Source organism: Cottoperca gobio, chromosome 21 (assembly GCF_900634415.1).
Source record: "Cottoperca gobio chromosome 21, fCotGob3.1, whole genome shotgun sequence".
NCBI classification, from domain to species: domain Eukaryota; kingdom Metazoa; phylum Chordata; class Actinopteri; order Perciformes; family Bovichtidae; genus Cottoperca; species Cottoperca gobio.
This window is the reverse complement of record NC_041375.1, coordinates 22,646,008-22,659,904: the sequence shown is the minus strand read 5'-3', so window position 1 is coordinate 22,659,904 and position 13,897 is coordinate 22,646,008. Positions and strand designations below refer to the sequence as shown.

General features: G+C 41.7%; 1 protein-coding gene across 1 annotated transcript in view; it reads left to right on the top strand.

Annotated features, from left to right (window-relative positions):
• wars2 (tryptophanyl tRNA synthetase 2, mitochondrial) overlaps nucleotides 1-11,799 on the top strand; it is a 23,082-nt gene extending 11,283 nt beyond the window's left edge. Inside the window, exons 2-6 of the mRNA XM_029459201.1 lie at nucleotides 1,118-1,378; nucleotides 4,115-4,195; nucleotides 5,432-5,514; nucleotides 7,161-7,279; nucleotides 10,622-11,799. Of these exons, the coding sequence (XP_029315061.1) occupies nucleotides 1,118-1,378; nucleotides 4,115-4,195; nucleotides 5,432-5,514; nucleotides 7,161-7,279; nucleotides 10,622-11,070 (993 nt within the window). The 3' untranslated portion in view covers nucleotides 11,071-11,799. The remainder of the gene's footprint in view (nucleotides 1-1,117; nucleotides 1,379-4,114; nucleotides 4,196-5,431; nucleotides 5,515-7,160; nucleotides 7,280-10,621) is intronic.
• The last annotated feature ends 2,098 nt before the right edge of the window (nucleotides 11,800-13,897 follow it).

The window sequence follows — 13,897 nt, the reverse complement described above, 5'->3', positions numbered from 1 at the left end:
ACCCCAATAAGGACCTCATCACCTTCTCCGCTGTGAGTTGGAGCGCCCGGCCAAGCCATAGCACCGCACCTTTGCCGGGAAATGAACCCCGGCCTTCCTAGTGGGCAGGCAAATGTGCGTCACCCTGGCACCAAAGACTTTGTCTTTCTAACTGCCCAACAAAAACACCAAGTCCCAGCCTGCATCTGTGTGTGTTTCTGCTCTGTCAAAGCCCTAATCTACTGTGTAACGCTTTGGTGAGGAAGCCCTAGATTTTGGATGCCATTGCGGTTTCACGTCTCATGACAGGTGCCGCTCTGCTTGCTCTCTAATTGTATCATCTGGTGCTTGGTGCCACAAGCAGCGGTTAAGCCTCTCTTGCAGCAGGGCCGATTGAAAGCCAAGGTTCAGTTGAGTGGGCCGATGCCAGAAGAAATGAGGCGGTCTGGCCTGACCCGGCTGTGCAGAGAGAGAAACACAATGTTTGCCCAATGATACAAACGCAACGAGTGATCTCCCTCTTTCTTTCAGAGGGGATGAAGCTCCTGCTGCCATTGTAGCTCCAGCTCTGTAAAATAAGGTTATATTGTTGGTGATATGGTGGTCTGCCTGTTGTATGGTATTTCCGTGCCTCCCCATCCTCTTCCACTGTCCTTCCCCGTTGTGGTTAGAGAGGCCTGGAAGTTGGCTGGACGGACTTTAATTATTATTGTTGGCCAGCGAGGTGATGCATTCTTTGTGCTGGATGTGTTTGGGAGAGAACAGAGGTGCTAGCCATGGAGTTAGCATCTCGGTAATACAAGCATGACCGCGTCTGGCCTCCAACCTGCCAATAGTTTAACACTGACACTTCAGTCTCTGCAGGCGTTCTCACCTTTTCACCTTCACCCTCTCTCTCCAAACACTTTTCTCTTCAACATATTTAGGAGGTTTTTCTGTCCATTATGGCGTGTTCTCGGGTTTAATCATCAACAAATCATTTCTGCGTTCATTTTGAGACATTGGTGCTATTACTTTAAGCACATGAGACATGGTTTGTACAGCTTTTATTTTAAGAAACACTAGCACTGATAAAGGTGTGAGACACAGGCATCCTGAATGATCTTCTTTGTTTAACCTGAGTCTCCTTCTTCTCCAGGAGCCTTCGGGAGGTGGCCGGGTATTCTCGGGGATCCAGCCAACCGGGGTGCCCCACCTGGGCAACTACCTGGGTGCCCTGGAAAACTGGGTGGCCCTGCAGAACCAGTATCCTTCAGTGCTCTACAGCATTGTGGACCTGCACTCCATCACACAGCATCAGGATCCGGCACAACTCAGGAGTAACATCCTGGACATGGCAGCCAGCCTGCTGGCCTGTGGCATCGACCCAGAGAGGGCAATACTCTTCCAGCAGTCTCAGGTGAGGGAGGGATGGATGGATGGATGGATGGAGGGAGGGAGGGAGGGAGGGAGGGATGGTCTGCTGTGTTTCATTACAAGCTGTAATTCACATCTCTCAGCTGGACTAGTGAGTCCATAACTGGATTTTCTTTAGCTGGCATGAGATTGCGTTTTCCTTGTACTTTTTATTGTACTGTGCATTGTATAATGTCCATCTTCCACCATTTACTGCACATGTGCTATGCTATTTATAAGGTCACGTGTTGCATCTAGCGAGTACTACTGTTTGGACGTGATGTTACGTTTGATAAATGCTTCTTTAAAATGTTTCTTCTCCAGAATATTTCTACGTCTGATCTTTATTTAGTCGGAGGTTTGAACTGAGCGCATCATTAGTTTGTTACCAATGTAAGCTCCTTGATGATTTTAATAAATGGAAAAATATGAATAACATTCACACTCAGGAGCAGAAAAGCACTATTAATAATATTATTATAATATTAATAAGACTAAATGATCATGTCTGCACATTTATTTCACACGTTTTCTGTTAAATTTAAATTCTAGATTCTAGTTTATTTTAAAGTTTGTCATCTAGTCAGTCGGACATCTTTGAATGTTTATCTTACTGCTGCGATGTTTACCTGCTGAGATGCTGGCTGATTTGATCGCTCCCGACTCTTAGCGCCACCGAACACTCTGCCAATTCACAGGCGCTATAAACACACATGAAGTCCGGCTCTGGTCACATGAAGGAGGAGAGACGGATAACAACGGTCTTACCATCTGCAGCACTTCAGCAGATCCCAGATTTTTATTCCCGTTTAGCTTCATGCCACATAACTTGGCAGCGAGGCGACCCTCCTGTCGAACACGCCTGCTCCACATGTAAAAATAAAACGGCTGCCCAAAGAAAATACTCAATGAAGTGAATGAATCGGCAGATCCACGATTCCTCTGGGATTCTATAGAAGTGTCGATGAGAGAAGTGGATTCACTGCGCAGGAGCAACTGGTCGCTCTTCTCCGTCTTTACAGGAGCTGCATGATAACTCACTATCAGTGTAACGTCCGTACGATCCATATCTCTTGTTGCACTGCATTCTTGCCATGCAGCATGAATAGAGGCCTTGTTCTCCCCGAGCTTTTAAACACCCCCCTTTTATTGCACTTCAAACCATATCCAACCCTTGTTGCGCTGTCATCCGCATCTGTCCCATCTCTTGTCTGTCCGCCGTGTGTAATGAATACCGGTCCCCTATACGTTCGCCCGAAATCCTGGTTTATGTCCCCGTCGTCTGGCGTTGACGTCACAACAAGAGAAAAGAGGGGACGGCAATATAGCCGGCATCCATAAACTTTAATTTGCAGGATATTTCCTGCATCCTCACACACAAGCTTCTTTTCCTCACATTCATGACCGCCTCCATGAAAGCGGATACTGTTGGAGTTAATGTCCCACTGCCAGATGCACCAGCTACACTGCATTAACATTCACTCAGTCATTGCTTCACAAAGACATGTAATTGTTATTAATTTATTTGACCGCATTTTAAATCGGAAACTGATTCAATAAACAAAAGTCAAACTAAACAATTTTCAAACAACAATAAAAGCAGATGATGGTGTCTGATGGATTCCTTTTTATTGTGCCGATTTCGGACTTTCCCCAAATAAGAAGCATCAGTGACTCTAATGACCCCCAAAGTCCCAAAACCCCCGAGACATTCATGCCCCCAAAGAATCTAATGTGGGAAAGATATTTTAAATTTTTTATAAATGATTTCTAGTCAGTCCTTGAAAAACAATCACTTATTCTATAAGATGTAAGAGATGAAAGAAAATTTGGACCTTTAACTACTGAATCCTACACACAGACTCACATATTCATAGTTGTTCCTCTATATTTATATTCTTATTGGTTTGGTACTCCCTTCACCTCTCCTGTGTTTCAGTCTCCTCGCTGTTGCTGCTTTAACACCTGAGTTTCCCTCCGGGGATCAACAGAGGTTTATGTTAACATATCAGCACAGATGTTTATTGCAAACCGACTCTCTGAATCAGCTCTGTTAATGTAGACACAGGTGTGCCCAGGTGCACCTGTCAGTGTCAGGAGTGGAGGACAGAGAGGCAGAGGCACTTCTCTTCTCTGCCACTTGGAGGCGCTCTGGAGTCACACACACCTCTCACCCACTCATCTGTTTCATCTGGCTTCTTCATCTACTTCTGTTTATCTCTCTGATGACTAAAGCACAACACGCACAGAATACATTTAAGTACTTTCTTCAACACGGCGTCACGTCGACCAACAGTTATAATGTAACGATTATGAAAATTACAAATGTTTTCATATACAAGGAATTTGCTTTGGTGTATATTGTTTATAAACATAAACACAATAAGGGAAATTAAAATAAGAGCAAATATAGAATTATTCTAATAAAGAAATGTGTACAAGAAACATACATATACAAAGAAGGAAATGCAGTAAGTGTGTGACAAATTAAAAGTAGAGGAGTTGTTTTAAAAGTGTTGGTATTGTGCAAAGTTACAACATTTAGTTGTGAGTTGATTACACTCGGGACACGTGGAACTATCAGATGTGGACGCTGATGCTGAAACACACGACCTGTGACCTCCAAGTTGTATCCAAAAAATGTCACATGTGCGTCTGTGTTTTTAAGCTGATTTTATAACATGATTTCTCCCCGACGGTGACGATGTGTCCTCCCCTCACCTCTCTCTCGACCCTGCAGGTGTCCGAGCACGCTGAGCTCTCCTGGATCCTCGGTTGTCTGACCAGCATGCCCCGCCTCCGACATCTGCCGCAGTGGAAGGTCAGACTCCTGCAGCAGACACACGCGCGTGCACATGATCAGTCGGCCTGTTGGAGCAGATGCAGCAAAGAACGTGTTTATAATAATGACAATTTGTTTATCGGTTTCTTCCCCGTGTGACCTTGAATTCTTGTAGAAACTCTGGCACGCCTCCACGGTGAACGAAGAATCAGAAAACAAAGATGAATTCATTTAATAGGGGCCGTATTGAAAAACACAACTCGTGAAGTGTAATCCAAGTCAGATTTATCCAGGCGTCATCTCACTACTTTGAGAAGAAGGAAAAGTTACTTTATAAAAGTCATTTAAATTAATGTTTAAATAAATATATCCATTTAATATTATTTAGTTAGATGTTAAAAGACAAAAACATTGTTTAGTTATTTTACAGTACACAATAAAATCACCAGTTGTTAAGGGACTTTGTTATATAAAGTGTATTTTTGAAACATCGGGGATACCAGAGAGCGACTAAAACACTTAATTCTGGAGCTTAAAACAACAAATATCAAAGCAGTTTCATCATGTCGCTGCTTTGCTTACAGAGTAATTGTTTCTGCAGGTCTGCAATAGATTAAAAATGTAAAAACCTTAAGAGACTAAATGTATTCTTCTATTTAAATGGTATAGACTTCATGGAGATGAAATGATACTGATATCCTAATCCCTAATATCCTGTTTCTTGATGCGGTCAGATCTTCAGCTGGAGATAAAAAGTCTTCAGATGTGTCGCTGAACGAAGTGAAATAGAAACTAACTTTAAAATTCATCTTGGATTTCTGTGTACGGCCAAATCTTTTCTCCAACAATCTGCAGCCTTGAAGAGGAAGATCCCTCACTTACGTATCTTGTGATTTATTATTTATATTATATCAAAGGCTGGACCTCCTCTCGCTCCCTCACGGGTTCAGGATCACGCTGGTTTAATTACCACATCTGCGCTCAACTTTAATATTTGTAAATTAAGATCAACACCTTTTTAACTCCCTCTGAGTCTCCGACATCCTCCCGTGTGTCTTACAATGACAGTGATTCCCCCCCGACCTCATGCAGTTCTGGTCTCTGTTGCTGCACAGAAAACACCTTTTTGTTTCATTTTCGAGTTTCGAGTTGATGTGAACTCTTTTGTCTGAGCATCGATGAGTCGTAAAAGTGCAACTCAAACATCAACTAGAGTCGGTCCGTCCCGCTCTCCGGTCTCATCTCTGCGTGTGTTTACTTTTTATTTTTCTGCAGATGAAGAGCAAACTAAAGAATGAAGGCAGTGTTGGTCTCTTCACGTATCCTGTCCTCCAGGCTGCTGATATTCTCCTCTACAAGTGAGGTGTGTGTGTGTGTGTGTGTGTGTGTGTGTGTGTGTGTGTGTGTGTGTGTGTGTGTGTGTGTGTGTGTGTGTGTGTGTGTGTGTGTGTGTGTGTGTGTGTGTGTGTGTGTGTGTGTGTGTGTGTGTGTGTGTGTGTGTGTGTGTGTGTGTGTGTGGTGCAGTGCAGCGACCCTTACAAAGAACGTGCTGTTGCGTGAAATTAGGACAAACTTTGTCATAACATTGCAGCTTGAACTTTGACCCTCTTGCTCATATAGCCGCTGTGCAAAGGATTGTGGGTCAGAAAAGCATGCGGCCTCGCATACTGCAAAATGTGACCAGATGCTATAGGACATCCTGGTATTTTTGGCAAACTACATTTGACATATTATGCATTAAGACACGCTAAATCTCTTCTGGCATGAAGAATAGTATCTGGATCTGAACGCACACCTAGAATCATCGTTTCTTTTTCATCGTTACATCTTCTCTGTACAAACAAGGCTGTTGTTGCCGTGTTTCATTTTATTATTAGATATATTAATATTCCATCATCTGGACATGGGGTCCCACACTGTGCTTACAATGCAGTTTTATTTGCCTTGTAGAAAGCATGGTTTGCAGACATTTTTATTGCAAGAACACACGGACATGTGTGACCGTCCTGCTGCAAAGCAGACTGATCTTTCAATGCCAAAACAGCCGACCGGCGCAAGAAGCCGCAGCAGCGTCTTCAGGGTCTGTAGAATAAAGCTGTGAGATAAATGATGAAAGAAACTATATTCCAATAAGATCTGTGTTGGAAAAATAAATCTTCTAATGCTGCAGTTTGTTGCGGTAGTAGTTAAACTGTACGTAAAAACTAACATCTTTAAGGTGTCGCGCCTGGTCGCATGCTGCAGAGAGTCCAAACATTCAGAAATGTACAGCAATAAATCATAAAAGAAAGATAAAGATCATGTTTTAAATGTTTTAAATTAAAAGTGCTGGCGTATCTTACACATTACATTTAAATAAATGACTGTATATGATATAAAATGTTAACCTTAAGGGGAAAAGAGCAAATCTGATATATTGACTGTTGTGTGTATTTGTCCAGGTCTCCATCTGTGTTAAAAGATTCCACAACTGGTCTCATGGGGACTACTTTCTTCAGTATCTGTAAACGGGGAATTTGTTTCTGTGTTGAATTTCGTCTTTTTCACAAAATAAAAATCCACCGATGGCTCAAAACCTGCACGAATATTACCAAAACTATCTCCTCTAAAATCTGTTTTATATGTTATATATGTGTGAGTCGGCACTTTAACACTCCTTAATACGTTGAACGTGCAGTAAACCCGGCTGCTTTACTTTTTAATGCCGAGAGAGTGTCTGCTGCAACATCGTGTGCTGCTGTGTATGTTTCCAAACAAATGTAAAATTTCTCTCTTCACTAGTTTCTATTTGAACCATCAAACAGACGCAACTTAATATCCTGTGTAGCAGCACAGAGTATCTCTAATGCTCTCTGGGTTTTATTAAAGACTAAATGAATGACTAACTTCCTCTCGTGTGACAGTTGCAAAAGTTACAAAGCCGACCGCGCAGAGAGCTCCAGCTGTGCGTTCTAACTCCTGTGCTGTTGAGGAAGCTCACATTGTGTTCTGGTCCGTCTCTCAGGTCCACTCACGTCCCCGTCGGAGAGGATCAGGTCCAGCATTTGGAGCTGGCTCAGGATCTCGCTCGAATCTTCAACAACCGCTACGGAGACCTGTTCCCTGAACCCGGCGCCCTGCTCAGTAAGGACACACACATTTACCGGCTTAACGGCACACACATACACACACACACACACACACACACACACTAGGTTTGATCAGATAAAGGCTTTTAAAGGCCGGCTACAGATAATAAAATAGATCCCTGGTTGGTGCCGGAGTTCAGTAGCTTTCCGTTTTTATTTGTACGTGCACATTGAATAGAAATCTGTAAACAAGAAAGAATTGAGTGCTTTGCTTTGCTGGAAGTGAAACCAAACACACTTGGTACTGGACACAAGTTGATGCTACATAAACTTACTGCACTTGTTTTAAGAAAACAACATTTTCAAGAATTAAATTCCAGACGGAAATAACTCGTTGAGACTTTTAGCAGATTACTTCTGATATTCTTTCTGCGTCTGTGCGTCTATCAAACGCTCTCTTTGCCTTTCCATCGGTGGATTATTTTCCAGCTTGAGAAAGAAGCCGCCGTGTTTCAATTTCGGAGCGACTGACACGAGTGATTCCTGCCATCAAACTCTGTTTTAGTCGCTGGAAACATCTGGATGATGTAACGTCATCAAATGATGTCCAAACCTACAGCGGCGAGCAGAGCGTTTCACCAACGTGCATTCTGAAAGGAATCCTGGTTTATATTTTGTCTTTGCAAACGTATTTCGATGTAAAGATGTATAGATGTATAGACGTAAAGACGTATAGACGTATAGACGTAAAGACGTATAGAATAGGCGTATAGACGTAAAGACGTATAGACGTAAGACGTATAGACGTATGGACGTATAGACGTATAGACGTAAAGACGTATAGAATAGGCGTATAGACGTAAAGACGTATAGAAGTATAGACGTAAAGACGTATAGACGTATAGAACGTAAAGACGTATAGACGTATGGACGTATAGACGTATGGACGTATAGACGTATAGACGTATAGACGTATAGACGTAAAGACGTATAGAATAGGCGTATAGACGTAAAGACGTATAGACGTAAAGACGTATAGACGTATAGACGTAAAGACGTATAGACGTATGGACGTATAGACGTATGGACGTATAGAAGTATAGACGTAAGGACGTATAGACGTATGGACGTATAGACGTATAGACGTATAGACGTCTATACGTAAAGACGTATAGACGTATGGACGTATAGATGTAAAGATGTATAGACGTAAAGATGTAAAGACGTATGGATGTATGGACGTATGGACGTATGGACGTATAGACGTATAGACGTCTATACGTCTATACGTAAAGATGTATGGACGTATGGACGTATAGACGTATGGACGTATGGACGTATAGACGTATGGACGTATAGACGTATAGACGTATGGACGTAAAGACGTATAGACGTATAGACGTATAAACGTATAGATGTATAGATGTAAAGACGTATAGCCGTATAGACGTATAGATGTAAAGACGTATAGACGTAAAGACGTATAGACGTATAGATGTTAGTAGAGAGATGACAGGAAACCAGGCAGAGAGATGGAAACAAAGGTCCCCGGCCGGACTTTACCCGGCGACGCAGCGGTGCATGTTTGGTATCTTACACTTAAGACCCAGAAGCGACACTTTACTTCCTGTTTTCACAGAGTTCAGTTTAGATGGAAGACGTCTGTTTGATGTCTTTCTTTAATTCCTGATTAATAAGAAAGTCTTTCTGTAATAATTCAAGACTTTTCCTTTTCAGCGTTGTCTCTTCCTGGCCTCGTCTGTCTTTGTGTTGGATAGTTTTATTGTTTATGCTGCGATTTCGACCCGTGTCTGTCAAAAAGAGGTTTTTCTCCACGATAAATATTGACCATCGATCACAATTTACACTCGAGGGAAGATTTAACATACGATATGACATTATTACAGTTCTATTTTGAAACGATTGCTTTGTGTTTCCCAGTTTTACACACACATGGCTGACATGTTCAGAGGTCCCACCCCTCTGCCCGTTTCATCCTCCTTGATTATCCGTATCATAAAAGCCCGAGATGGAGTCAGTCATGTGTGCAGCGCAGCTTTGATTAAAGAAATATTTTCTTCCTCGTGTATCAGAATAATGGAGTGATAATAGATGTGCGGGGTTGTCCTCAAGATGACTGCAGGGACGGGGTTTTGTGTGTGTGTGTGTGTGCAGTATTTGGCTCACCCTGGCGGATCCTGTCTTTGTTTCTTGTCAACACAGTTGCCAGTCACCACCTTCCCTTTGAAACCAGACCAAAGACTTTTTAATTTGCCTGGAATAAGGACGTCTCAGGGGCCATCAACAGGATGTGGCACGTGGGAGGGACGTGGACTTGTAGTACGGGATAGAAAAAGAGTTGGAGCTCGCAAGATGGCGGAAAGGGCGGCTTAAATAAGAAAGGAGAGGAAATCCCGGCTCTCACCGTCTGCTCATCACTTCACACCGAGATGCGTCTGGCCGCTGTAATGAAACTATAATTCATTGTTTCCTCATTCCGCTGCCGCTCACTGACTTCAAACCCTGAGTGCACATCGTCTGTGTCCTGCCTGTACAAGCAGAAGTCCTTCACATCACAGTGGGAAGAATTGATATCAGGAGATATGATTTCATCTGTAGTGGACACACGACATCTATTGCACGTCTGTCCGTCTTGGGAGAGCGATCCCCGAGTGTCTTCCATTCTTTCTCACACGTTAATCTTCCTTTGGGGAGTCTTTCCTTCTCCAAGGACAGAGTCGTACGTCCTGCGCTGCGTAGGTTGTAAAGCCCCCTGAGGCCTATTAGTGATATTGGGTTATATAAATAAAATGTTCTTGACTTGACTGTCCCCCAAGGAAATGTCTTTACTGAGTCAATAAATGAGTCCTGGAACGACTTTCCACTCAACAATAAGTTGCGCTGCAGAAGATTAATGCACACTTTGACCAAAGAAACGTGATTAATCGTGAATTATCTTGTCTTCAGTTGATTTACTCTCCACGGTCTCGTTAAAGCGCTCGTTTGATGTTCAGTTGACAAACAAGAAGAAAGAAGCTCGGAGTCGGAAATCAAAACGCTCGCAGTTTAGGTTTCCTTCAGTTGTTATCGTACTCTCGCTCAGTGAGGAATGCTTTGCTAAGTGCAGGGAGGATGGAGTCGCACGGCGTTCAGGGCTCTGCGTCTGCATTTCGATGCTACAATTGATCAATCAAAGATGAAGCATTAAAGGGAAGTCATTTAATGAATTAATATCTGTATTACCAGAGTTCTGCACCTTCTCTCCCTCGCTCTCTGTGACCACGGCTGAGTTTTATTATGAGTAATTCTGCAACTGCTGCATGTTTTGTTTTGAATGAATACTTTATTGTATTTAACTTCACACAAATAAGTTTCTCAATCTGATTTCCTCCCTCAGGCTCCACGCGAAAGGTCAAATCCCTCCGCAACCCTTCCGCCAAAATGTCCAAATCTGACCCCCAAACGATGGCGACTATTAGCATCACAGACTCTCCCGATGACATCGCCCTCAAGGTTCGCCGTGCCGTCACTGACTTCACCTCGGAGGTGACCTTTGACCCGGAGACGCGGCCGGGCGTGTCCAACCTGGTGACGATCTACGCTGCCATGGCGATGATCAGTGTGGAGGAGGCGGTGTCCCAGGCGGGAGAGTTGGACACGGCGGCCTTTAAGAAGCTCGTCACTGAGGCCGTGATCCAGAGGTTGGCGCCCATCAGGGAGGAGATCGAGCGGCTGAGGTCGGACCGCGCTCACCTGGAGGCAGTGCTGGCTCGGGGGAGCTGCAGGGCGCGGGAGCTCGCCGCGCCGGTCCTCAGAGAAGTCCGGCAGCGAGTGGGCTTCTCCTGAGAGGCAGCTGGAGAGTAAAGCCACACTGCAGGCTGTGACGCTGAACTGCTGCTGAAACCCAACTGTACTCAGTGACCTTGAACTTCTCCAGGTTATTCAAGGCCGTTACACATGTGATGGCAAAATGTGTTGAAATCAATGTGGAACGGACTCGACAGCAGTTTGTGTCCAGACGGCCGGCGACCTTCTCGTTAAGCTGCAAAAGCAAAAGATTTCAATTTCAGATTGTAATTATTGATGCATTAATGTGTTCATCACTTTAAAGTTAAAGTGGAGCTCATGTGAACTACTTTAAATTCTGCTGGTTAGTTTAATTTACAATATTATATCAGTATTTATTGGATTTGATATTAATAATCTAAATCTAATAGTAATAAAGCTTTAAAATAAATCTCGTGGAATAAAAAGTTTAATATTTGTGGAGTAGAAGTATAAAGCTGCATAACATGGAAGTATTCAAGTACAATGTTGAGGTACTTGTACTCTTTGTACTTGAGTAAATGTACTTAGTTACAACAAATGTTGGTAAGTTACTCGTGAGGATCGATGTGCAGCCAGAGAAGTTTCTTCTTTATCGCTTGTTCATTTTAAAGGTGCAGTACGGAGATGTTGACTGTTGACTGTACGGATGTGCATCGTGCAGAGTGTGAAATAAAAGCAGTGACACGTCCCCTCAGTGTGCGTGTGCGTGTGCGTGCGCGTGTGGGTGTGTGTACTTTATTTTGTGTATTTGCAGCGCAGCAGTTTTTCATTCACACACACACGTATATGATTTACACACTGATGCATGCTCACTAATACACAACCTTCCACTTCATGAATCAACACACACACTACAAAGTACATAAGTAATCACGAAATACTCGCGTGTTGTACTTCATTTTCTGCTTTATACTCCACTGAACTTATTTGATCACTTTATTATCAGATTCAGATTAATAATATAAATTATGATTAACAAAGATGTGTTATTATAAGTTAGACTTTTATCCTCAGAGAGAAAGTCACAAACTACGAGCAGTATGAGAAGTAACTGTCTCCACCTTTACCCTGTACTCTGTACTTAAGTAGAAGTACAGAAGTACTAGAATCAAAATATACTTAGAATACCAAAAGAGCATTATGCACAATGGCCCACTTCAGATAATGTATATTATATCACTGGATTATAATTATTGATGCATTAATGTGTTCATCACTTTAATGCAAAGGAGGAACTCTATTTTATATACAGTATATATATTTATATATATATACTGTATATAGTCAATTATTTATTTATATATATAAATATATATATATATGTAGTAATATATAAATTAATAATTTACTATATACAGTGTATATATATATATAAATATATATAATATTTATATACAGTATTTATATATATATATAATATTTTATATATATATATGTATTATAGGCCTACTGCTGGGAAGCTTGTGTATTTTACAAAGTGATCAAAAAAGTATAATAAATAAATAATATTTTATATTATTAATCTGAATCTTCAAAGTAATTCAAGTTATCAAATAAATGTAATGGAGTAAAACGTACCTTGTCTGCCTCTGAAATGTAATAGAGTAGAATAATACTAGATAATATAAAGTAGTATGACATGGGAATAAAAAGTACAAGTACCTCTAAAGTATACTTAAGCACAGTACTGGAGTAAATGTACTTTCCACCCCTGACTACACACGTAACATTTGACACACACTTTGGAAACTACATAAATAAACAAAGGTTGTAAAAAAGAGTCCTTTATGTTATTGTTATGGAAGCTTTCCAGTAGAGACATTACTCCTACATTAACTCCCATCATGAAGTCTGTCTACAGCTCCAGCAGCAGCTTCAACATATTTAATAATGTTTTAATGTCTCTTCGTGTCATCTGCACTTCTTATCTTCTTTGTTTGATCTTTTCTCATCCCTCTTCTGTTTCCCTTTATTTATATTGGGCTATATAGATGTCACTGACTGGATTTATGATTATTCTATATGTAATATTTAGTAGTATTCTTCTATATTATGTGAGCCTACATATTTACTTTCTCATCTTCTCTTAGCTTTTAAAAAAATACAATTTCCCCCTCATCTTCCTCCTGCTGCTTCTACAGTTTTAACTTTCTGCTCTAATTGAAAACGCACTTCTGATATTCCTGCAGGGACTCACACACACGTGCGCGCGCGCGGACACACTGGAGCCGGACTGTGCAGTGGTTTTTCCATCCGGGTGTTTACCTGGGAGCAGCTCTGTATCCTCGCTCAGCTTATTTCCCTTGGTGCTTTTCTTCTTCTTCTTCTTCTTCTTCTTCTTCTTCTTCTTCTTCTTCTTCTTCTTCTTCTTCTTCTTCTTCTTCTTCTTCTACTTCTTCTTCTTCTTCTTCTTCTTCTTCTTCTTCCTGTTGGCATGGCAGCTGACAGATATAAATATAAATATATAGATACACACACACACACACACACACACAGCAGCAGCAGGCAGTAAATCACTGCGACCTGTTAGGACTGCAGCTGCATTGTGACAAATACATGTGTCTGTTTAAAGTGATATCATTGTAATACGTAGTTTTAATATGAGAGACGTCATAACTGAACCGTTTTATGCGCAGAGGTAAAAACTTTACTACAGTCGTAATAAATGTAACTTTTTTTTTCAGAAATGGTGGTAAATGGAAACATCTACAGTCCGTGTGGAGAACAAATAAATATAAGAAGGAGACTTTTGACTCGTGCTGAACCTGCGTGCAGTGAGGAAACTATAAAGCTGAAGCCTCTTAACCTCCAGACATTAGAGCCTGTTTATAAGTGTCGAGGCACA